The following is a 23,606-nucleotide window of genomic DNA, read 5'->3' as shown; positions in this document are numbered from 1 at the left end:
TAAATAGTTCTGTTTTATTTTATATAAAAAATATAAAATATTCATATATATATTCATAACAAATGGGCTCCAACTCTATGTATTAGTCTACAGTGGCTTTTAAAATTTGATACTATTCTTCTCTCCATCCTACTAGATTAATTTCTTTTTATTTATTTATTTATTAGATCCCATGGTTGCTTTATTAAGTTGTATTTCGATATTTTGCCAATATCCTAGGCTGAGTAAACCTATTTGAAATGATTTTTAAGAGTTGGATGTTTACTATAAGGACATTTTTTTTTGGCATCATTAATATATACTTACATGAACAACACTGTGGTTACTAGATTCCCCCCATTATCAAGTCCTCCCCACATACCCCATTACAGTCACTGTCCATCAGCATAGTAAAATGCTATAGAATCACTACTTGTCTTCTCTGTGCTATACTGCCTTCCCTGTCACTAGATACATTTCTACAATTGAATTTTAAGCAGTTGCATTGTATTTCATTAGGCTAATGTAACTATTACATTCAAAACTTACTTCCTATTATTAGAATTTAGGTTGTTTACAACTTTTTGCTCCTTTAAACAATGCCTCAAAGAATATCATTAAAGGTAATTCTATGTGGATTCAGAAGACTTCTCAGGAAGAATTCTCAGGAGGGGAATTGCCAGAAGAAAAGATAAATATATTTTAATCATTGTTTTTGCTATCTATAAAAGTAATACATTTATCAGCTTGCTAAATATTCCTCTATGTGTCTTTTTTATATGCATGTGCTAACATATAAATGCTTATTGTCATTTAAAAATGTGATCATATATTTTATTCTTCACTTGATTTTTGTGCTTGACAATATAGCCTACACATTTTCCATGTCATTACATACAGATTTATCTCATTTCAGAAATGCTGTACAATATTCCATGTATAGCTGTATTGAGCTTTCTAGAAACCATGCCCCTATGTGTGGATCTATCATGCAAGGAATATGTTCAGCTATAAGTAATGGAAATTCTAATAGTGTATTAAACAAATATGTATTTTAGGGGTCTGTTTTTCTATCATAACAAGGCAGGCAGTAGCTAGCAATGGTTCAAAAGCTCAGTAGTGCCATCAAAAATCTACTATTTTCTTGATATTCTTCCTTTCTTAACATGTTGCCTTTTTGCATTCATGTTTGCCCATATGGTTACCACAGGACGAAGCTCCAGACATCATATCTTTGTGGGAAAGGGCCTTACTAGTCACACCTTTCCTCTGTATGAGGAAAGCTCAGACTTGTTTTATGTCTTCTTGCCCAGAACTGTGTCACATGGCTACCCAGAAAGCAGTTGTCTCCCTGGAATATATGCATTATTGAACAAAAGTCAGGTTCTCTTATCAAGGAAAAAGGTGAGAGGATATTAAAGGTAGAGGTAACTCTGTGCCAACTTTCATGATGAGCACTTGAACTCTTACACGGCTACACATCAGGGTTCTTTGGCTGCAGGTAACAGAAATAGACCCTGGCTTATGTAGCAAAGAAAAAAAAGTATTTGGGTATTTCACAAAATTTGAAACTACTTGAGCCATCAGGCCATGGGAAGGACAGGAATAGAACATTTTCACAGATTTCAGGGCAGTTTCTTTAGGCTTCATCACTAAATTGACATCTCTCAAATCCCCTTTTACCTTTGTGTGTCTCCATTCAAGATCTACATTTTTTTTGGTATCATTAATCTACAATTACATGAAGAACATTATGTTTACTAGGCTCCCCTCTTCACCAAGTCCCCCCCACATACCCCTTCACAGTCACTGTCCATCTGCGTAGTAAGATGCTGTAAAACCACTACTTATCTGTGTTGCACAGCCCTCCCCATGCCCCCCACGCACTATACATGCTAATCGTAATGCCCTCTTTTTTTCCCCCACCCTTATCCCTCCCTTCCCACCCATCCTCCCCAGTCCCTTTCCCTTTGGTAACTGTTAGTCCATTCTTGGGTTCTGTAGTTCTGCTGCTGTTTTGTTCCTTCAGTTTTCCTTTGTTCTTATACTCCCCATATGAGTGAAATCATTTGGTACTTGTCTTTCTCTGCCTGGCTTATTTCACTGAGGATAATACCCTCTAGCTCCATCCATGTTGTTGCAAATGGTAGGATCTGGTTTTTTTATGGCTGAGTAATATTCCATTGTGTATATGTACCATATCTTCTTTATCCATTCATCTACTGATGGACATTAGTTTGCTTCCATATCTTGGCTATTGTAAATAGTGCAGCGATAAACATAGGGGTGCATCTGTCTTTTTCAAACTGGAGTGCTGCATTCTTAGGGTAAATTCCTAGAAGTGGAATTCCTGGGTCAAATGGTATTTCTATTTTGAGCACTCTGAGGAACCTCCATACTGCTTTCCACAATGGTTGAACTAATTTGCATTCCCACCAGCAGTGTAGGAGGGTTCCCTTTTCTCCACAACCTTGCCAACATTTGTTGTTGTTTGTCTTTTCAATGATGGCGATTCTTACTGGTGTGAGGTGATATCACATTGTGGTTTTAATTTGCATTCCTCTGATGATTAGCGATGTGGAGCATCTTTTCATGTGCCTGTTGGCCATCTGGATTTCGTCCTTGGAGAACTGTCTATTCAGCTCTCTGCCCATTTTTTAATTGGATTATTTGCTTTTTGTTTGTTGAGGTGTGTGGGCTCTTTATATATTTTGGATGTCAACCCTTTATTGGATCTGCATTTATGAATATATTCTCCCATACTGTAGGATACCTTTTTGTTCTATTGATGGTATCCTTTGCTGTACAGAAGCTTTTTAGCTTGATATAGTCCCACTTGTTCATTTTTGCCTTTGTTTCCCTTGCCTGGGAGATATGTTCATGAAGAAGTCACTCATGTTTATGTCCATGAGATTTTTGTCTATGTTTTTTTCTAAGAGTTTTATGGTTTCATGACTTACATTCAGGTCTTTGATCCATTTTGAATTTACTTTTGTGTATGGGGTTAGACAGTGATCCAGTTTCATTCTCTTACATGTAGCTGTCCAGTTTTGCCAGCACCAGCTGTTGAAGAGGCTGTCATTTCCCCATTGTATGTCCATGGCTCCTTTATTGTATATTAATTGGCCATATATGTTTGGGTTAATGTCTGGAGTCTCTTTTCTGTTCCACTGGTCTGTGGCTCTGTTCTTGTGCCAGTACCAAATTGTCTTGATTACTATGGCTTTTTGGTAGAGCTTGAAGTTGGGGAACGAGATCCCCCTGACTTTATTCTTCCTTCTCAGGATTGCTTTGGCTATTCAGGGTCTTTGGCGGTTTCATATGAATTTTTGAACTATTTGTTCCAGTTCATTGAAGAATGCTGTTGGTAATTTGATAGGGATTGCATCGAATCTGTATATTGCTTTGGGCAGGGTGTCCATTTTGACGATATTAATTCTTCCTAGCCATGAGCATGGGATGAGTTTCGATTTGTTATTGTCCTCTTTAATTTCTCTTAAGAGTGTCTTGTAGTTTTCAGGGTATAGGTCTTTCACTTCCTTGGTTAGGTTTATTCCTAGGTATTTTATTCTTTTTGATGCTATTGTGAATGGAGTTGTTTTCCTGATTTCTCTTTCTATTGGTTCATTGTTAGTGTATAGGAAAGCCACAGATTTCTGTGTGTTAATTTTGTATCCTGCAACTTTGCTGAATTCTGATATTAGTTCTAGTAGTTTTGGAGTGGAGTCTTTAGGGTTTTTTATGTACAATATCATGTCATCTGCAAATAGTGACAGTTTGACTTCTTTACCTATCTGGATTCCTTGTATCTTTGTTTTGTTTGATTGCCATGGCTAGGACCTCCAGTACTATGTTGAATAACAGTGGGGAGAATGGGCATCCCTGTCTTGTTTCCAATCTCAGAGGAAAAGCTTTCAGCCTCTCTCTCTGTTCAGTATGACGTTAGCTGTGGGTTTATCATATATGGCCTTTATTATGTTGAGGTACTTGCCCTCTATGCCCATTTTGTTGAGAGTTTTTATCATGAATGGATGTTGAATTTTTTCGAATGCTTTTTCAGCATCTATGGAGATGATCATGTGGTTTTTGTCCTTCTTTTTGTTGCTGTGATGGTGGATGATGTTGATGGATTTTTGAATGTTGTACCATCCTTGCATCCTTGGGATGAATCCCACTTGGTCATGGTGTATGATCCTCTTGATGTATTTTTGAATTCGGTTTGCTAATACTTTGTTGACTATTTTTGCATCTACATTCATCAGAGATATTGGTCTGTAGTTTTCTTTTTTGGTGGGGTCTTTGCCAGGTTTTGGTATTAGGGTGATGTTGGCTTCATAGAATGAGTTTGGGAGTATTTGTTCCTCTTCTATTTTTTAGAAAACTTTAAGGAGAATGGGTATTGTGTCTTCTCTGTATGTCTGATAAAATTCTGAAGTAAATCCATCTGGCTTGGGGGTTTTGTTCTTGGGTAGTTTTTTGATTACTGCTTCAATTTCGTTGCTGGCAATAGGTCTGTTAAGATTTTCTGTTTCTTTCTGGGTCAGTCTTGGAAGGTTGTATTTTTCTAGGAAGTTGTCCATTTCTCCTAGGTTTTCCAGCTTGTTAGCATATAGGTTTTCATATATTCTCTAATAATTCTTTGTATTTCTGTGAGGTCCGTCGTGATTTTTCCTTTCTCGTTTCTGATTCTGTTGATGTGTGTTGACTCTCTTTTTCTGTTAATAAGTCTGGCTAGAGGCTTATCTATTTTATTTTTTCTCTAGAAGAACCAGGTCTTGGTTTCATTGATTTTTTTCTATTGTTTTATTCTTCTCAATATTATTTATTTCTTCTCTGATCTTTATTATGTCCCTCCATCTGCTGACCTTTCAAGATTTACATTTTTGCAGGGAGTCTAATTAGTTTAATTTTCATGAGCCTAGACTGCAGGCCTCTCAGACTGATGTCCTTCAGAATCATAGGACAGGAGGAATCGACCACACATAAAGGAAGGCAGGCTAGGAAGACAAGACATTTGTGTGTGTGTGTGTGTGTGTGTGTGTGTTTGATGGAGATTTTAAGATTTCTTTTATCATATTTTCAATTGGTTATTGTAAATAGGAAGACTGTTGAATTTTGCATATTAATATTACAAGCAGACATCTCACAGAATTATATTTTAATAGTTTTTTTAAATTCAAGGAAGATTTATAATTAAATTATTAATTTTCAGGAAATTAGTTCAAGGAAGAATTTAATATAAATTGGGTGCTATGAGTGTATTTAGTAGGGGACTGGATTTCTCTTTAAGGAGTCAGTGAAAGCTTCCCAGAGGTCTGATGTTTCATCTGAGATCTGAAAGATGTGCAGGATTAGGTAAATTGAGGGCGGATGAGATAGGAGAACAGTTTGCGAGAAGGCCTTGCTTGAGGTCAGGCCAAGGGAGGGAAAATGCAGAGCTGAGGGAAAGGAACCAGAAGAGGCTGGAAGTTAAGAATTCCAATTATTAATGTCTTTTTGTAGACAAAAAAAAGTCTAGTCCAGAGTCATACCGAACACTTAAAAGTAAAGCAAGAACTAACAGTGTAAGATCCACAGTAATTTATCACATTTGATCAACTATGTGATCACATGCTAAATTCCTGACTTTTGTTTTCAGAATGTGGTCGAACTATTGCTGGAGCAACCAAAGGGACAAAAATGATGAGACTCTATATAGACAGTGCAGCTCCAGAGAAACTAAAAGGGCTGTGTGTATTTTTTGTTCGCTGTCGAAATGATGTTGCTGTAAATGTTAAAAATATTCATGAGGTATGTATACATTTTTCCCCAGATACATAGTTAAACATTTTTTCCTCCTTAATTGAGATATAATTGATGTATACCATTGTGTAAATTTAAGGTGTCTAACATGTTGATTTAATACATTTATATATTGCTATATGACTACCAATGTAGCATTAGTGAACACCTCCATCACTTCACATAATTACATAATTACCATTTCTCTTTTTTTGGTGATGACATTTAAGATTTACTTTCTTAGCGACTTTCAAGTATATAATAAGTATTGTTAACTATAATCACCATGCTGTATATATCCCCCAAATGTATTCTTCTTATAACTGAAGTCTGTATCCTTTGACCTGCATTTCTAATTTCTTCTATACCCCAGCCCCTGGTAATCACCATTCTATTTCTATGAGTTTGGCTTTTTTAGATTCCACATACAAGTATTTGTCTTTCTCTCTCTAACTTATTTCACTTAGCATAATATTCTTAAGGTCCATCAACATTTAAAACGCAAGACTTCTGTCTTTCTCATGGCTACATAACATTCCATTATGGATAATATGTGCTATTCCATATATATGGCACATCTTTATCCATTCATCCAGAGATGGACACTTAGGTTGTTTCCATATCTTCATTATTATGAATAATGGTGCAATGAACATGGTATGTCCTGTTTCCCCTTTTAAAAAGTCATTTGTGAATCTACTCTAGATGCTTTGCTTTGTTTTTACTATGAGGTTTACATAGAAATTATATAGACATAACAGTCTATTTTGTGCTGATAACAACTTAACTTTAACTACATATAAGTACTCTACTCTTCTGCTCCCCTCTTTTATGTTTTTGATGTCACAATTTACCTCTTTTTATATTGTGCATTCACTGACAAGTTATGGTAGCTATGGTTATTTTTACTACTGTTGTCTAACCTCTGTACTATAGGCAAGTGATTAATACACCACCCATTTTACAGTATTAGAGTATTCTGAATCTATTACTTAACCAGTGTATCATGTATCTTCATAAGTGTTCATCTTATTAATTAGTGTTCTTGCATCAGCTTGAAGAACTTATTTCAGCATTTCTTGTAAGGCAGGTCCAGTGGTAATGAATTCCCTCAACTTTTGTTTGTTTGGGGAAGTTTTAATATCACTTTTGTTTCTGATGGGTCATTTTATCAGTTAGAGTATTCTTGATTAGTAGTTTTTTTCTTTCAACACTTTGAATATATCATTCAACCCTTTACTGGCCTGTTAGGTTTCTTCTAAGAAATCTGTTGATAGACTTAAAGGATTCTCTTTTAAGTTACATGCTTCTCTTATCTTGCTGCTTTTAAGATTTTCTTTTTGTTTTTGAATGTTAAAGTGTTGAGTCTCAAGTGCATTTTGTTTGGTGACCTATGAGTTTTGTGATCATGAATATACAAATATTGCTTCAGATTTGGGAAGTTCTCAGCCATTATTTCTTAAATAAGCCCTCTGCCCCTTTTTCCTTTTCTTCTCTCTCTGGAACTCCAATAACTTGTAAATTGGTTCTTTTGATGGTATTCTATATGTCATTTAGGCTTTCTTCACATTTTTGTACTTTTTCTTTGTTCTTCTCTGACTGGATAATTTCAAAGTTCCCATCTTCTGTCTCACAGATTCTTTCTCCTGTTTGATCCATTCTGTTGTTGATGCTACCTATTGTGTTTTTCATTTCTTGGTATTCTTCAGCTCCAGAATTTCTATTTAGTTCTTCTTCTTTTTTATTAAGGTATCATTGATATACAATCTTATGCTCAGGTTTCACATGAGCAACATTGTAGTTACTAGTTCCCCCCATTATCAAGTCCCCACCACATACCCCATTACAGTCACTGTCTATCAGCGTAGTAAGATGCTATAGAGTCACTACTTGTCTTCTCTGTGCTATACTGCCTTCTCCGTATCCCCCTCTACATTATGTATGCTAATTGTAATGCTCCCTTATTCCCCTTCTCCCTCCCTTCCCACCCCCTGCATCCCCTGCCACCCCAGTCTCTTTCCCTTTGGCAACTGTTAGTCCTTTCTTGGGTTCTGTGATTCTGCTGCTGTTTCGTTCCTTCAGTTTTTGCTTTGTTCTTATGCTCCACAGATGAGTGAAATCATTTGGTACTTGTCTTTGTCCACCTGGCTTATTTCACTGAGCATAATACCCTCTAGCTCCGTCTGTGTTGTTGCAAATGGTAGGATTTGTTTTCTTCTTATTGCTGAATAGTATTCCATTGTGTACCACATCTTCTTTGTCCATTCATCTGCTGATGGACACTTAGGTTGTTTCCATTTCTTGGCTATTGTAAATAGTGCTGCAATAAACATAGGGTTACATATGTCTTTTTTTTTGGTATCATTAATGTACAATTACATGAGCACGTTATGTTTACTAGACTCCCCCCATTATCAAGTCCCCACCACATACCCCATTGCAGTCACTGTTCATCAGTGTAGTAAGATGCTATAGAATCACTACTTGTCTTCCCTGTGCTATACTTCCTTTCCCATGTCCCCCCTATATTATGTGTGCTAATCATATGCCTCTTAATCCCCTTATCCCTCCCTTCCCAACCACCCTCCCCAGTCCCTTTCCCTTTGGTAACTGTTAGTCCATTCTTGGGTTCTGTGAGTTTGTTGCTGTATTGTTCCTTCAGTTATTGCTTTGTTGTTATACTCCACTGTTTAGTTCTTCTTTTTTACTGATTTCTATCCCTGTTAAGCTTTTCATTTTGTTCATGCATTGTTTTCCTGATTTTGTTAATTATTTTGCTTTGTTTTCTTATAAGCTCATTAATTTCCCTTAAAACAGTTAGTTTGAATTCCTTATCAGGTGAATTGCAGATTTCCATGTCTTTGGGGTTACTTACTAGAAAATTATTGTGATCCTTCAGTGGCGTCACATTACCTTGATTTTTCACAATCTTGAAGTTTTGCATTACTGTCTTCACATCTGAAGTAGTAGTCACCTTGTTCAGTCTTTACTAACTGCCTTTGGGAGAGAAATACCTTCTGTCAGCTCTGCTGGTGATTCTGAGGCTTTCTCAGACCCTCTATGGATAGACCTGCTCTATGTTTCTTGGTGCCTCTTCTGGCAGAATTCTTAAGCTTGTATGCCTCCTCTCAACCCTGCAATGCACCAGGCCAGGTGCTGACAGCTGCCCTTTTGTTTTCCCAAAGGTGACACTAAAAGTCAAGTTTGTGGTCTCTCCTTGGCCCTCAGATTTGGGCTGGCTTTCTGCATGTCCTTAGTAGTCATCTGCTAAAGCTCATTCTTGCGGCTGCCATCATGACCATGCACAGGGAGCCAGACCACAGGGTGGGAAGCATGTGTACATGAGGCATGCTGAGGGCTAGAGGTGCCCAGTAGCCAGCAAGAGGAATCCATGTGCCAGGTGTTCCCAGTGGCCCTTGCTGGGCTCCCAGTGGCAGGCTTTGTGATGGAGTCTGTGACACAGTTGGTAGGATCTGCATTCCATAAAATGCCTTTCAAAAGTCCTATCTAATGGACTTCCAGCCTCCACCTGTCCCCCAACCCCAGTCATGCAGCTCATGATTCAGTACTCTGGGTGGGATAAAAGATAAATGAGACTCTTTGGCAGCATCTGCACAGCTGAGGAAGCCAGGTGCTCACTCACATGCTCTCATTTTCACCTGCAGTAGAAATCAGTGGCTGAGAGGATCTCTCTCGGCCCTAAGCTGTGCTACCCCTGGGGCAGTGTGATGTGGGTAAAGTCAAGCTGCTCTTCTTATCCTGTCCAGTGTGTCCAAACTCATATTTTTTTGCTCCAACTATATGTTGGAACTTCTCTTGAAACCTAGACTTCTATGGAGGCTTTCTTATCTATAGGTTATTGTTTAAAAGTATTTTCCAGGAGTTCCTGATGTGTGGCCAAGAGCAGCTGGAGCTGGTTCATGGGGTACTGCAGGGTCCACAGCCAGACTGGGGTCTACATGCCTATTGCCTGATGTTCATTGGGTGACACTCCGCCTGGGTCCCTTGCTGTGTGGTGCTGGATCCCACAGCTCCCACAAAGCCACCTGTGTCCACTGGGAGAAGCTGAAATAATGGTTTTTGTAGGGAAACAAAAACATGGAGCATCTTATTCCACCATGCTCTAGTGTCACCAGCTTGTAGTTAACCATTGAATATATTTTCATAGTTACACTTTTGCTTTCTCTTTTCCCTTTCTATGCATAGGTTTGAACTGAGTTCCAAGAAAATGCTGTATTCATATATTCAAAGAAACTGAGAAATTAGCTATAATAGAACTTAGTGTTATTTATTTTTTGGATACTGCTTTTAAAATCCATGAAAATTCCAATTTCTAGATGGTATGCAAATCGTTTCCATACTTCCATTCACTGGGAACACAGTGTTGTTCACACCATTTTGAGTAGTAGTTACTTTATATCCTATTCAATTATGATTTTAACTCTTTAGTGGTTTTAGAAGGAGAAAGAGAATGGACCTAAAGCCTGGACATTACTTAGGTAGTCTTGGGAAGGCAGGATGGCAGATTGGGAAAAGTAGGAATTTTAGTCAGACAGACTCAAATTTGTGTCCCAGCTCCACTACTGGCTGGTGGTGTGTTCTTTGGCAAGTTGCTCATCCTCTCTAAGACTTACATCTTACCGTTCTTAATTTCGGAACAGTAATACGCGTGTTGGAGAGTTGTTGTGAGACTCAATCGCAATATAAGCAAATTCTTATCTTGCCTGATGGATAGTAGGCCCTCAACAAATATTAGTTCTTTTTAGTATAGTTACAGAGTCTTAACATCTTTTACAATGGGAAAAATAACTGAAATCAAATCTAATTTTTCTCCATTTCTGTTTATGACAAAAGATTGCTTTAAGAGACGTTGTGTAGCTTGCTTTAGGATTCTAGTTTGGGAATTATGTCCCCCCGCCCCGACTCCATTATCTTCTGGTATCTGTGTGGCTGAGACCTGTCCTGTTAGTGTGCTTCACAGGTAATCTGTCTTCCTGTTTGCTTTTGGTCCTTCTCTTTGAAGTCCTGCAGTTTCACAGTGGTGTCTCTATGTGTGGATTCATTCCCTCAGTCTGTCTTGCATAGTTCTCCCTTCAACTTGTCTGTGACTTGACTCATTCTTTTTTATAGTTGAGATTTTGTTGTATTAGAGTTGCTTAAGAAGTGCTGTAGATCTTGTTACGAAAACTGATTTCTATCCCACTCTCTAGAAGCAACCACTAAACTTTTAGCAGATTCTTTCATTTGCTTCTGTATTTTTAAATAATACACTCTGACTGCTCCTTTGCCAGTTTTGACATTATCTGTTGACTTTTTTCTATGGAAGAGGTTGATTTAGCTCTTTTTTGTCCAGTACCCTCCCACCATTTCCCATCCATCCATTCTTCCGACATAGTTATATTTTATTCTGGTTAGCTTAATATTTGTTCACATCACAGGTAAATGCAATCATAGCTGAGCCATGTAGTATACCAGTAATTCTCAACACGATCCCCAAGACTCTTTCAGGGAATCTGTGAGGTTAAAACCATTTTCATCATAGTACTAAGATGTTATTTACCCTTTTAACTGTGCTGATATTTGACTAATGGTGCGGCAATAATGGGGGGGAAACTGTTGATACCTTAGCACAAATGCTAGCAAACTATGAACAGTCATTTTGTTTTCTACTGCCATACACCCACAGTTAAAAAACAGTTTTTAGTGGCTTTGGCTTTAACTTCTTGGCTTGTGATTTCCATATCACTTAAATTGTATTAATTGAGATGTCACAGTTGTGAATGCTGGACTTTTGATTTCTGAGATTTAGATTGATTTCTTGTGGATTATTATTTTTACATTTAAAATTCTTGGCAAGGGCTAGTTTTCATTGCTCTTTTCCTAGCCTGACAGAGGCTTTCTGGTTCTATTTTCATGGACAGGGCACCTTTCCACTAAGAGCTTTCTTTATGCAGGAGGCTCAGCTTCATCTCCTTCACACTGTACAGGCTTCAGGCCACATCTCCTTCCCTTTGCACCAATTAAAGCACCGAGGAAGGTGTCTCTTTGGTTAGCAAACGTGAATGGTTAAAATGGGGGTGGAATATAAAGTTGTCTATTTTAGAACTCTAATGTTCATGACCACTTAATTTTTCCTAATGATTTATAAAATGCATCATCTATGCTTATAGTAATGTAAAATGGGTTATGATTTTCAGTTCTTTAATGAGATTAGCATACAAAATAACATTTGAATATTACCCTTTCAGGAAGTGCTATTCACTGTTCTGGATGCATCAAAAGGACTCCTAATTGGGATTAGGAATATGCTGGCAAAAATATTTTTACCAGCTATTCTTGCAACAAGTAATTGGGGTGCTTTAAGCCAGTCTAAGCAAGCAGAGTCTGAAAAACATATTTTCACTGAAACCATCAACAGATACCTTTCATTTTTAGATAGTAAGTATAAAATTTAATGTTTAGTAAATTAGTAAATACAAGCAAATTAACTGTAAGATATGTTACTAAATATAAGCATTAGAGAAAAAATTCCCATCTTAAAAGTTGTGTTAATCAAAGTTATTACAAGACCTAGAGATAAGATCAAATCATTAGAACCTTTCATTTCCAGGGATATTTGTAGATATAAGATATTTTCTTTTTTCTTTTTCATTGTGTCAGAAGGATTCTCTTCTTATATTATTAATGAAAATTTTCACTGTATTTAAAAATACATGCTTTATTAATAGCTCTTTTAGAATATATAATTTTATCTTCTCATATTATTAAATATATAATGTTAACAAAGCACCAAGTCACGATCTAATGATCAGTTTGAATTATATTTCTAAAAAGTATTAGATCTCTGACATTACAGCTTAAAACTACATGTTGATATTGAACACCTCTTCTCAATATACCCTTTTAGGTGCTAGAATAAGTGTTGAGGGAACAGTTAAGTTAAAGAAGATAGATAATGTTGATTTTTCCAAACTGCAAACTTCAGAAGAAGTGGCAGCTGCAGCCAGCAACCCAGAAACTGTTCGTCAACTAGAGGATGTGCTGATGATATGGTACAAACAGATCGAACAGGTGAGCTAACTCAAGTAATTTAATATATAAGTGGTAGTTCTCATCAGTGTCCTGGCCATTGCAGTTTGTCCCTAAAAGTAAAGGGAAGAGGAGTCTTCCTGATTCTGTTATGAAACTTCAGCCTTTTCTCGACTCTAGTGCAAAATCATTGTTCTCTAAGGAACACTTAAAATCAATTTTAAGGTATTTCTTACTTTAAGGGGGAGGCAATGACAATAACCACAACCCCTTTAAGGGGTTGAGAATGAAATAATGAAGAATCAGGAACAGCAAGCATTAATTTATAGTACTTCATATATTGTTTGTATGTGAAGAGGAACAGGACACAGTGAAGATACTATTGCCTCTTGGTTGATCAATGCAATTGTCTGTGTTGACAAAGAGGTTCAGACTAGGCTCATTCATATCAGTTCTACAGTGGCAACTCTGCAACTCTCTGGCCAAATAAATTTTCTCTGGCAATAAGGAAAGCAGTGATAGGAATGAGGTATATGTCAACATTTTGAGAGGTCTCAACTTGCAGTACAAATACTGAGCCAAAAGTCAGATACTATGTAATTGCCTAGAGAGGACTCTAGGGTTCAAATGACAGATTCTAGTCCAGCAGTACAGGACAGGGGAACACTAGAGGAAAACGCTCAGTTAAGTGAAGAGTAGAGGAGAAAAATCTTGATCAAGCAAGAGTTGGAAGAGATCATTTCCACTTTTACCTCTCTTAGAACTATGTTATTGGAGAGAGCTGTAGTTGGAGTGGAAAAATCAGAGGACTTTAGAACCTCCAATAAGGCCTGGAGTGTTGTCCACCGAATTTGCTTCTAGGTGTCACTAGGAGATTGAAGTACTTAATTGCACACCAGAGGACTCCTGCAGCCCCCTGCTTTGCCACTGGAGGAAGGGGAAGTTATAACCCACTGTGGAAATCAAGCTGTGTCCTGTGCAGTGGCTGAGGAGGTCCTCTCCAATTATTATGATCAATCATTATAGATCATCTTTAATTAAAATGAGCAAGCAAAAGAAAATAGCTCAACATGGGGAGATTTAACAACTAGAAATAAGAAAATCAGGTTAAGCAATTACAGCAAATGACCTTCAGTTAAGTAGAATCCATGCAGGAAATGGGAAAGATCTTTAAAAAAATTACATCTCAAATCTTCACCTTGACCTCTTATCTTACACAAAATTAACTCAAGATGGATCACAGATGTAAATATGAAAGCTAAAATTAAAAAATGAGTTACATGCAACAACATGGATGAACTCAAAAGCATGTTGTATGAACAAATCCAGCCTTAGAAAAGTAATGTGAAAAAACAAAACAAAACTATAAATGAACCAGAACATAACAGGACTATATTAATATCTTAAGCAAGGTACAAAACCAGAAGCCATGAAAGAAAAACTGACATATTTAGGTACATAAAAAAATATGTAGTAACTTCCATATGGCAAATGCTGTCATAAGTGAAGTTAAAAGATATGCAACCTTCTGGAATAAAGTATTATCAGCATATATAACAAAGAGTTAGTATCCATAATATATAAAGAACTTCTATAAACTATTGAAAAATGGACAATTCAGAGAATAATAGGCCAAGGATATGAACAATGTCACTCAAGGGAAGTACACGGAGATGTTTGATCTGGGGGAAAAAAGAGGGTTAGGAGTGACATAATATCTTCAAATATTTGATGGGATTGCATGTGAAAATAGACTTGTACTGTATGGCCTTAAAAAGGCAGAAGTAATGCCAGAGTGTGATGCTTATAAGACAGATTTTAAATTGAAATCAGGACAACTTCCTCACTGAATTTTTCTCCCCCTGAAAACAAAGTATACCACACCCCTGAAAGTATCCAATTGAGGCTGGATTACCATCTATGAATAATGTAGCAGGAATGAAACATCAAAAGTTATTTGATTTAGTTAATTTTTAAAGTCAATTTTCGTTCTTTAATTCAATGATTCAAATCATATAGACTTTTGGCCTTTATAAAAAGTTTCAATTACGTCTCCTATCCTCTGTTCAAGGGGTGGAGAATCTTGTGATAAATTAGGGAAAAGTTCCATACATCGTGGTTAAAATTAAAAGCACTTCATGGCTTATAGATAGAAACTAAATAGGTTTTAAAAATAAATTATGAATTTTACCCCATTTGTATTCTTAAAAATTCTGTCACAGTTTAAGTTATGAAAAGTTATAAAGATAAAAAGTATGGGGAATAACGCCCCTGTAACTACCACTCAGATTAAACAGATACTGTTTGCTATATGTGTTTTGGATCTCTTTCATTTTCACTAAAGCCTCCAACTCTTCTTCTCCCTCCTTCTATATTACCTCTATGCTGATGTTATTGTCTCCCTCATTCCCCTGAAAGTTTTATACTTTTATTGCATTTGCCTGTTTATAAGCTTTATAATATATATAAAGAAGGTGTATTTGTAAGTTATATATATATAAATGCAAAATGTGTATTTGTGTTTAAAACCTTTTTTAATTGAAGTACAGTTGATATACAATATTATAGTGGGTTCAAGTATACAATGCAGTAGTTCAACAGTTACACACATTAAATCCTCACCCCAACTAGTGCAGTTACTGAAGGATGTTATGTTACAGAACCATGGGCTACATTCTCCGTGCTGTATTACCCTTCCAACGACCAACTTATATTATGATAGAGATTTTTGTGCCTCTTTATTCCCTTCACCTCCACACCCACTCACACCAACCCATGCCCTATGGTAACCACCAGTCACTTTTCAGTGCCTATGAGTCTATTGCTGTTTTATTCATTTTGTTTTGTTTGTTTTTAGATTACACAAATAAGTGAAATCACATGGTATTTGTCTTTCTTTGCCTGGCTTATTTCATAATACCCTCTAGGTCCATCTATATTGTCACAGATAGCAGGATTTCTTTCTTTTTTTATGACTAAATAATATTCCATTGTGTATATGTACCACCTCTTCTTTATTCATTCATCTATTGATGGACACTGGTTGCTTCCATATTTTGGCTGTTGTAAATAATGGGGCAGTAAACGTAGAGGTGCACGTATCTTTTCAAAAAAAATCAGGGAATTTTGTTTTCTTTAGGTAAATTCCTAGAAGTAGAATTACTGGGTTGTATGGTATTTCTATTTTAAGTTTTCTGCGGAACCTCTATACTGCTTTCCATAGTGGCTGCACCAAATGACATTCCCACCAACAGTGTAGGAGGGTTCCTTTTTCTCCACATCCTCGCTAACACTTGTTATTTCTTGTCTTTTGGATAGTAGCGATTGTGTGTTCATTTACATAAATGGTATAATACCACAATATCCTTCTATAGTTTTTTTTTTTCATTTAACATTCTCTTTCATCCATGTTGGTATAAGTAAATTGAATTCATTCACTTAACTAGTATCTGGTATTTCTCTACGAAGAAATCAGTTTATTGTATAGATTCTCAGATAGTTAGGAGACATTTGAATTATGTCTAATTTCCTCTGTTTAAGGAGGTAGAGAAATTTATTCATTCACTACCTCAGAAAGAAAATTGTTTCTGCTTTTTTTTTGTCATTACCAACAGTAGTAATATATACTCAGTGAATATTTTTGTTCATGTCTCCTTTGCACATGTTTAAGAGTTTCCCAGTGGAATTGCTGAAAATATGGATCTTTTATTGGGTATTATACAGCCCTCCAAATAGTGGTCATATTAGCATATATTTTTACAGAGGCATATGAGAGTTCCTCTTTCTTAAACTCTTTTGTTACACTTGTCAGTATATTGATTGTGAATTGGTATGTTGATTTATTTTGCATTACCATGGATACTGTTGAGATTGAGCATTTTTAAAGGCTATTTAGGTTTCTTGTTTGTTGAATTGCCTGTTGATAGCCTTTATTTAGTTTTCTTTCAGATTGCTTGATGACATGTTACTTATTTTGCTGATATCTTACTTTAAATAATATTAATATTAATATTTAATGCTAATCCTTTATTGGTCCCCATTGTGTCCTGCATTTTCATTTGGTATGGTGTTCTGGGTCATGTGAAAGATTTACATTTTTAAAAATGTAAATATATTAGTGACAGACTGTAATGTAGCCTCAGTTTAGCTACATTCAGTGACAAAGAACTTTGTGCCTTTGTATTTTATTTAAGAAACCCTTTCCTACTTTAATATTACAAAGATATTCTCCTAAATTATTTATTTATTTTAAATAGAGAAATATACAGAAGTGCATACAATAAAATAAACAAATTATTGTTAAATGAACACCTGTCTAACCTTTGCATAAATTAAAGAATAGAATATTGCCAGCTCCTTACAGTCCTTATGCATTCCTCTTCCCAGTTTTAACTCCCTTTTCTTCTTCCTAGTGGTAACCATTTTCTTGATAATTACAGTATTCAGTTCCATACCCTCATTTCCTATATTTCCTTTAGAAATTTTATCATTTTTTAACATTTATGTTTTTAATCTGTCTGGAATTATTTGTGCTTACGTGTGTAATGAGGTAGGAATTTGATTTTGTCTTTTTCCATTAGTTAGCCAATGATCCCAGAGCTGTTTTATTCAAGAGTCCATTTTCCTACCACATTTGTAACATCACCTCGGTAATAAAGTTTCTAGACCTCTTTGTTTATCCCACTGGTCTACTTGTTTGTTTTTTGCACTCATACTATGCTGCTTTAATTTCTGTAGCTTTTTACTAACATATTGATATTTAATCACTATTTAGTATGGCAAGTCCCTTTCTGTATTTTTCTTAAGATTGCATTTATTATCTCTGGTTAATTGCTCTTCCAAATAAATTTTAAGACTAGTTTATCAAGTATCATGGGAAGCCCCGTTGAGATTTTTGTTTGAAATATCATTGAATATAAACATTAATTTAGAGAAAATTGCCATCTTTACATTACTGAATTTTTCCGTCAATGAACATGGCTTATCTCTCCATTTATTTAGGTCTTCTTTTGTGTGCTGAAGTAACTTTTCTAATTTTCTTCAAAAAGATCTTGCACATCTTTTGTTAATTTCCAAATATAATTATTATTTGTTACAGCAAATGCTGTCTTTTTAGAAATTGCTTTTTTAGATTGCCAGATGGCCTTTTAAAGAAATACTACTAATATTTATGAATATATCCAGCAACCTTACTGAATTGTTAAGTTTATTAATTGTAAACATTTACCTTTAGATATTCTTGAATTTTTATAATGTGGCCAACCATATCATCTATGATTATTCTGTTTTTGTTTTTTCATTTCCAATTCTTATACCTTTTGTCTACTTGTTCTGGGATCTCCATTAGCAGGTTGAATAGAAGTGGGTGGTGATAGTGGCAAACTTGTCTTGGGTTTTAAAGTGATATTTCCTAAAATTTCATCCTTAAGTATGATGTTTGCTGTAGATTTTTGGTAGTTATTATTCATCATGTTAAAGAAGTTCCATTCCATCTTACTTTGCTAAAAGTTCTTAATATTATACAGTGTTGAATGTTATTTATGGAAATAATGAAATTTCAACAAAGAAGTAACATTTCTATATTCAGTGAACTTTTTTGATTACAGGTACTTATTGAAAGTGAGCAGATAAGAAAAGAAGCTGATGACTCTGGGCCACTCATCGAACTGGAACACTGGAAACACATGTCAGCCAAATTTAATTATATCATTGAACAGATTAAAGGGCCAAACTGTAAGGCAGTCATAAATGTGCTTAATGTTGCACACTCCAAATTATTAAAGGTAAAAAGCTTTTTATTTTAAAGTTTGGCATACTTCAGAACAACCAATGGGAAAATTACCCTTTTGTACTGCTTCTTTACATCATATAGCGGAATCATGCTTTGACAAGTGTTAAACTTTGAGTAAGGCTTTCTCTCATATACTATGCTTATTTCCAGAAGAGGAAAAGAGAGTATAGAAATGAAGATTATTTCTCAGTATTTCGCACACAAACTTTAACAGTACTACTATGGGGTGATTGCCATTCTTTTTCAATTGTTTTTTTTTAATTTTATAATTTGTTTATTAGTTCATTTAGCAAAACTAAAAGTATGATATTGGACCTATGAAAAGAAAGATTACAGACAGTTTCTTGGAAATAGTGCCCCTAATGAAGTCACAAAACTAAATTTCAATCCCAGAGGCTAAATCCATTTCTCCTCTAATAATAATAGAGTAGTAATGCATATATAATCTATATACTTATAAGTATAACTAGTAATACCTAATATATAAAAGAGCTAATCAAGATAATCTGAAGCTGATCAACTCTTAATTTGTCCAGCAAGTTACAATTCCCTTTTTTTTTACAACATTTTTATTTTTATTTATATATATATATATTTTTTGAGAGGGCATCTCTCATATTTATTGATCAAATGGTTGTTAATAACAATAAAATTCAGTATAGGGGGGTCAATGCTCAGTGTACAATCATTAATTCATCTCAAGCCTAATTCTCGTCAGTCTCCAATCTTCTGAAGCATAACGAACAAGTTCTTACATGGTGAATGAATTCTTACATAGTGAATAAATTCTTACATGGTAAACAGTACAAGGGCATTCATCACAGAAACTTTCGGTTTTGATCACGCATTATGAATTATAAACAATCAGGTCAAATATGAATATTCATTTGATTTTTATACTTGATTTATATGTTGATCCCACATTTCTCCCTTTATTATTATTATTATTTTTATTTTTAATAAAATGCTGAAGTGGTAGGTAGATGCAACATAAAGGTAGAAAACATAGTTTAGTGCTGTAAGAGGGCAAATGTAGATGATCAGGTGTGTGCCTATGGACTAAGTATTAATCCAAGCTAGACAAGAGCAGCAAAACATTCACGGATGCAGAAGATTTTTCTCAAAGCAGGGGGGATGAGTTTCTGAGCCTCACCTCTGTTGATCCCCAATTTCTCACCTGATGGCCCCCCTTCGACTGTGCCTGTCTTAGGTTGTTCCTCCCTTGAGGAATCTTACCCATCTCTGGCTAACCAGTCATATTCCGGGGCCATACAGGGAAATGTAAAGTTGGTAAGTGAGAGAGAAGCCATATTGTTTGAAAAAGTTAGCTTTTTACTTCTTTGCAGATTTATGCCCTGTGGCTTCTATGCCCAGCACTTGTCTCGAGGTATCTTTACCACCTGGAGGAATTATGATACTCGGTAAATTCGATATGAGGCACGAATTCTATTTAAGGGTTGTAATTAGGAAGGAAGAAGAAAAGCTATAGATGTAGCATATGGAAGGAAACATGGGAGGATTGATTATTTCTTTGACATATCTTCTTGTAGAGTACCTTAAGTATGTATAGGTTTTAAACTACTAACTAATTTGTACACACATATTAACATAATAGGAATATGGTGACATAAACAAAGCAAATCTATAATTACCATCCATCTCCAGTGAAGCCAAGAAAACCATTTAGGCACCCTAGGCATTTGTGAAAATTTATCTATGATATGATGGATATTGTCCAACTGTACTTGAACAATCAGACAAATTCAAGCAGCCCATTTCTGGGATCTGTTCACATCCCATATGTTCTTTTAACCGTAGATAGTCTATAGTCATGAGATTTTGGAGTGCTACAACTTGCACCCCTCCCAACTCCTGGTTGAGTTCCAACAGTACAGATCCGGTCAAATTCGTTGTCTCACTGTATGCACATGCCAGCCTAGACATCTCCCTCCTCATTCCTATGGCAAGTCCAGGAGATGGTGGGCTGGATGCAGCCACAACCGCAGCATCATCCGGATCCCTGTGGAGGCTTTTTGATGATCATCCCCCAGCACGAGTCCTCCAGAGAGTGCTGATGCCGGAAGCTCCTCCTCATATCGTATCTTAGTTCATTTTCTGGGTATCCAAGCTAGGCCTTAATCTTCTGCATAGAAACAAACAGACCCTTTGCCCACACTTTGACATACCTTCTATACCACTGTGCAGAACTCATTGGAGGTCAGCACACAGTAACTGCTTTTTTTTTTTTTTTATTAAGAGAAAGGAATATTATCAGAAAAGAGTACCTCCATAGCTGATCATCTGACACCCTTTAAGTGATCAACATTAAGGATATTTAAAGCATGTGTTGATCTTTGATTTACCAATAGTTTTATCCTATCAAGGAGTAATCCCCCTTTTCTTTCTTTCTTTCTCTCTTTTTTTTTTTTTTAATTTTTAATCTACACTTACATGAAGAATACTATGTTTACTGTGCTCTCCCCTATATCAGGTCCCCCCAACAACCACATTACGGTTACTGTCCATCAGCTTAGCAAAATGTTGTAGAGTCACTACTTGTCCTCTCTGTGTTGTGCAGCCCACCCTCCCCTTTCTCCCTACCCCCCATGCATGCTAATCTTAATACCCCCCTTCTTCTTCCCCTGCCTTATCCCTCCCTGCTCACCCATCCTCCCCAGTTCCTTTCCCTTTGGTACCTGTTAGTCCGTTTTTGGGTTCTGTAATTCCGCTGCTGTTTTGTTCCTTCAGTTTTTCCTTTGTTCCTATACTCCTCAGATGAGTGAAATCATTTGGTATTTCTCTTTCTCCGCTTGGCTTATTTCACTGAGCATAATACTCTCCAGCTCCATCCATGTTGCTGCAAATGGTTGGATTTTTCCACTTCTTATGGATTTTTCCACTTCTTATGGCTGAGTAGTATTCCATTGTGTATATGTACCACATCTTCTTTATCCATTCATCTACAGATGGACATTTAGGTTGCTTCCAATTCTTGGCTATTGTAAATAGTGCTGCGATAAACATAGGGGTGCATCTGTCTTTCTCAAACTTGATTGCTGCGTTCTTAGGGTAAATTTCTAGGAGTGGAATTCCTGGGTCAAATGGTAGGTCTGTTTTGAGCATTTTGATGCACCTCCATACTGCTTTCCACAATGGTTGAACTAATTTACATTCCCACCAGCAGTGTAGGAGGGTTCCCCTTTCTCCACAGCCTCGCCAACATTTGTTGTTGTTTGTCTTTTGGATGGCAGCTATCCTTACTGGTGTGAGGTGATACCTCATTGTAGTTTTAATTTGCATTTCTCTGATAATTAGCGATGTGGAGCATCTTTTCATGTGTCTCTTGGCCATCTGTATTTCATTTTTAGAGAACTGTCTGTTCAGTTCCTCTGCCCATTTTTTAATTGGGTTATTTGTTTTTTGTTTGTTGAGGCGTGTGAGCTCTTTATATATTCTGGATGTCAAGCCTTTATCGGATCTGTCATTTTCAAATATATTCTCCCATACTGTAGGGTTCCTTTTTGTTCTATTGATGGTGTCTTTTGCTGTACAGAAGCTTTTCAGCTTAATGTAGTCCCACTTGCTCATTTTTGCTGTTGTTTTCCTTGCCCGGGGAGATATGTTCAAGAAGAGGTCACTCATGTTTATGTCTAAGAGGTTTTTGCCTATGTTTTTTTCCAAGAGTTTAATGGTTTCATGACTTACATTCAGGTCTTTGATCCATTTTGAGTTTACCTTTGTATATGGGGTTAGACAATGGTCCAGTTTCATTCTCCTACATGTAGCTGTCCAGTTTGGCCAGCACCATCTGTTGAAGAGACTGTCATTTTGCCATTGTATGTCCATGACTCCTTTATCAAATATTAATTGACCATATATGTTTGGGTTAATTTCTGGAGTCTCTAATCTCTTCCACTGGTCTGTGGCTCTCTTCTTGTGCCAGTACCAAATTGTCTTGATTACTATGGCTTTGTAGTAGAGCTTGAAGTTGGGGAGTGAGACCCCCCTACTTTATTCTTCTTTTTCAGGATTGCTTTGGCTATTCGGGGTCTTTGGTGTTTCCATATGAATTTTTGAATTATTTGTTCCAATTCATTGAAGAATGTTGCTGGTAATTTGAGAGGGATTGCATCAAATCTGTATATTGCTTTGGGCAGGATGGCCATTTTGACGATATTAATTCTTCCTAGCCATGAGCATGAGATGAGTTTCCATTTATTAGTGTCCCTTTTAATTTCTCTTAAGAGTGACTTGTAGTTTTCAGAGTATAAGTCTTTCACTTCTTTGGTTAGGTTTATTCCTAGGTATTTTATTCTTTTTGATGCAATGGTGAATGGAATTGTTTTCCTGATTTCTCTTTCTATTGATTCATTGTTAGTGTATAGGAAAGCTACAGATTTCTGTGTGTTAATTTTGTATCCTGCAACTTTGCTGTATTCCGATATCAGTTCTAGTAGTTTTGGAGTGGAGTCTTTAGGGTTTTTTATGTACAGTATCATATCATCTGCAAATAGTGACAGTTTAACTTCTTCTTTACCAATCTGGATTCCTTGTATTTCTTTGTTTTGTCTGATTGCCGTGGCTAGGACCTCCAGTACTATGTTAAATAACAGTGGGGAGAGTGGGCATCCCTGTCTGGTTCCCGATCTCAGAGGAAATGCTTTCAGCTTCCCGCTGTTAAGTATAATGCTGGCTGTGGGTTTATCATATATGGCCTTTATTATGTTGAGGTACTTGCCCTCTATTCCCATTTTGCTGAGAGTTTTTATCATGAATGGATGTTGAATTTTGTCAAATGCTTTTTCAGCATCTATGGAGATGATCATGTGGTTTTTGTCTTTCTTTTTGTTGATGTGGTGGATGATGTTGATGGATTTTCGAATGTTGTACCATCCTTGCATCCCTGGGATGAACCCCACTTGGTCATGGTGTATGATCCTTTTGATATACTGTTGAATTCTGTTTGCTAATATTTTGTTGAGTATTTTTGCATCTACATTCATCAGGGATATTGGTCTGTAATTTT

General features: G+C 36.2%; 1 protein-coding gene across 1 annotated transcript in view; it reads left to right on the top strand.

Annotated features, from left to right (window-relative positions):
• DNAH8 (dynein axonemal heavy chain 8) overlaps window positions 1-23,606 on the top strand; it is a 336,734-nt gene that overhangs the window by 17,164 nt on the left and 295,964 nt on the right. Inside the window, exons 5-8 of the mRNA XM_073224126.1 lie at window positions 5,618-5,769; window positions 12,009-12,198; window positions 12,668-12,831; window positions 18,396-18,572. Coding sequence (XP_073080227.1) covers window positions 5,618-5,769; window positions 12,009-12,198; window positions 12,668-12,831; window positions 18,396-18,572 — 683 coding nt within the window. The remainder of the gene's footprint in view (window positions 1-5,617; window positions 5,770-12,008; window positions 12,199-12,667; window positions 12,832-18,395; window positions 18,573-23,606) is intronic.

Source organism: Manis javanica, chromosome 16 (genome assembly GCF_040802235.1).
Source record: "Manis javanica isolate MJ-LG chromosome 16, MJ_LKY, whole genome shotgun sequence".
Taxonomy (NCBI): Eukaryota; Metazoa; Chordata; class Mammalia; order Pholidota; family Manidae; genus Manis; species Manis javanica.
This window is presented reverse-complemented; position numbering and strand designations above follow the sequence as displayed.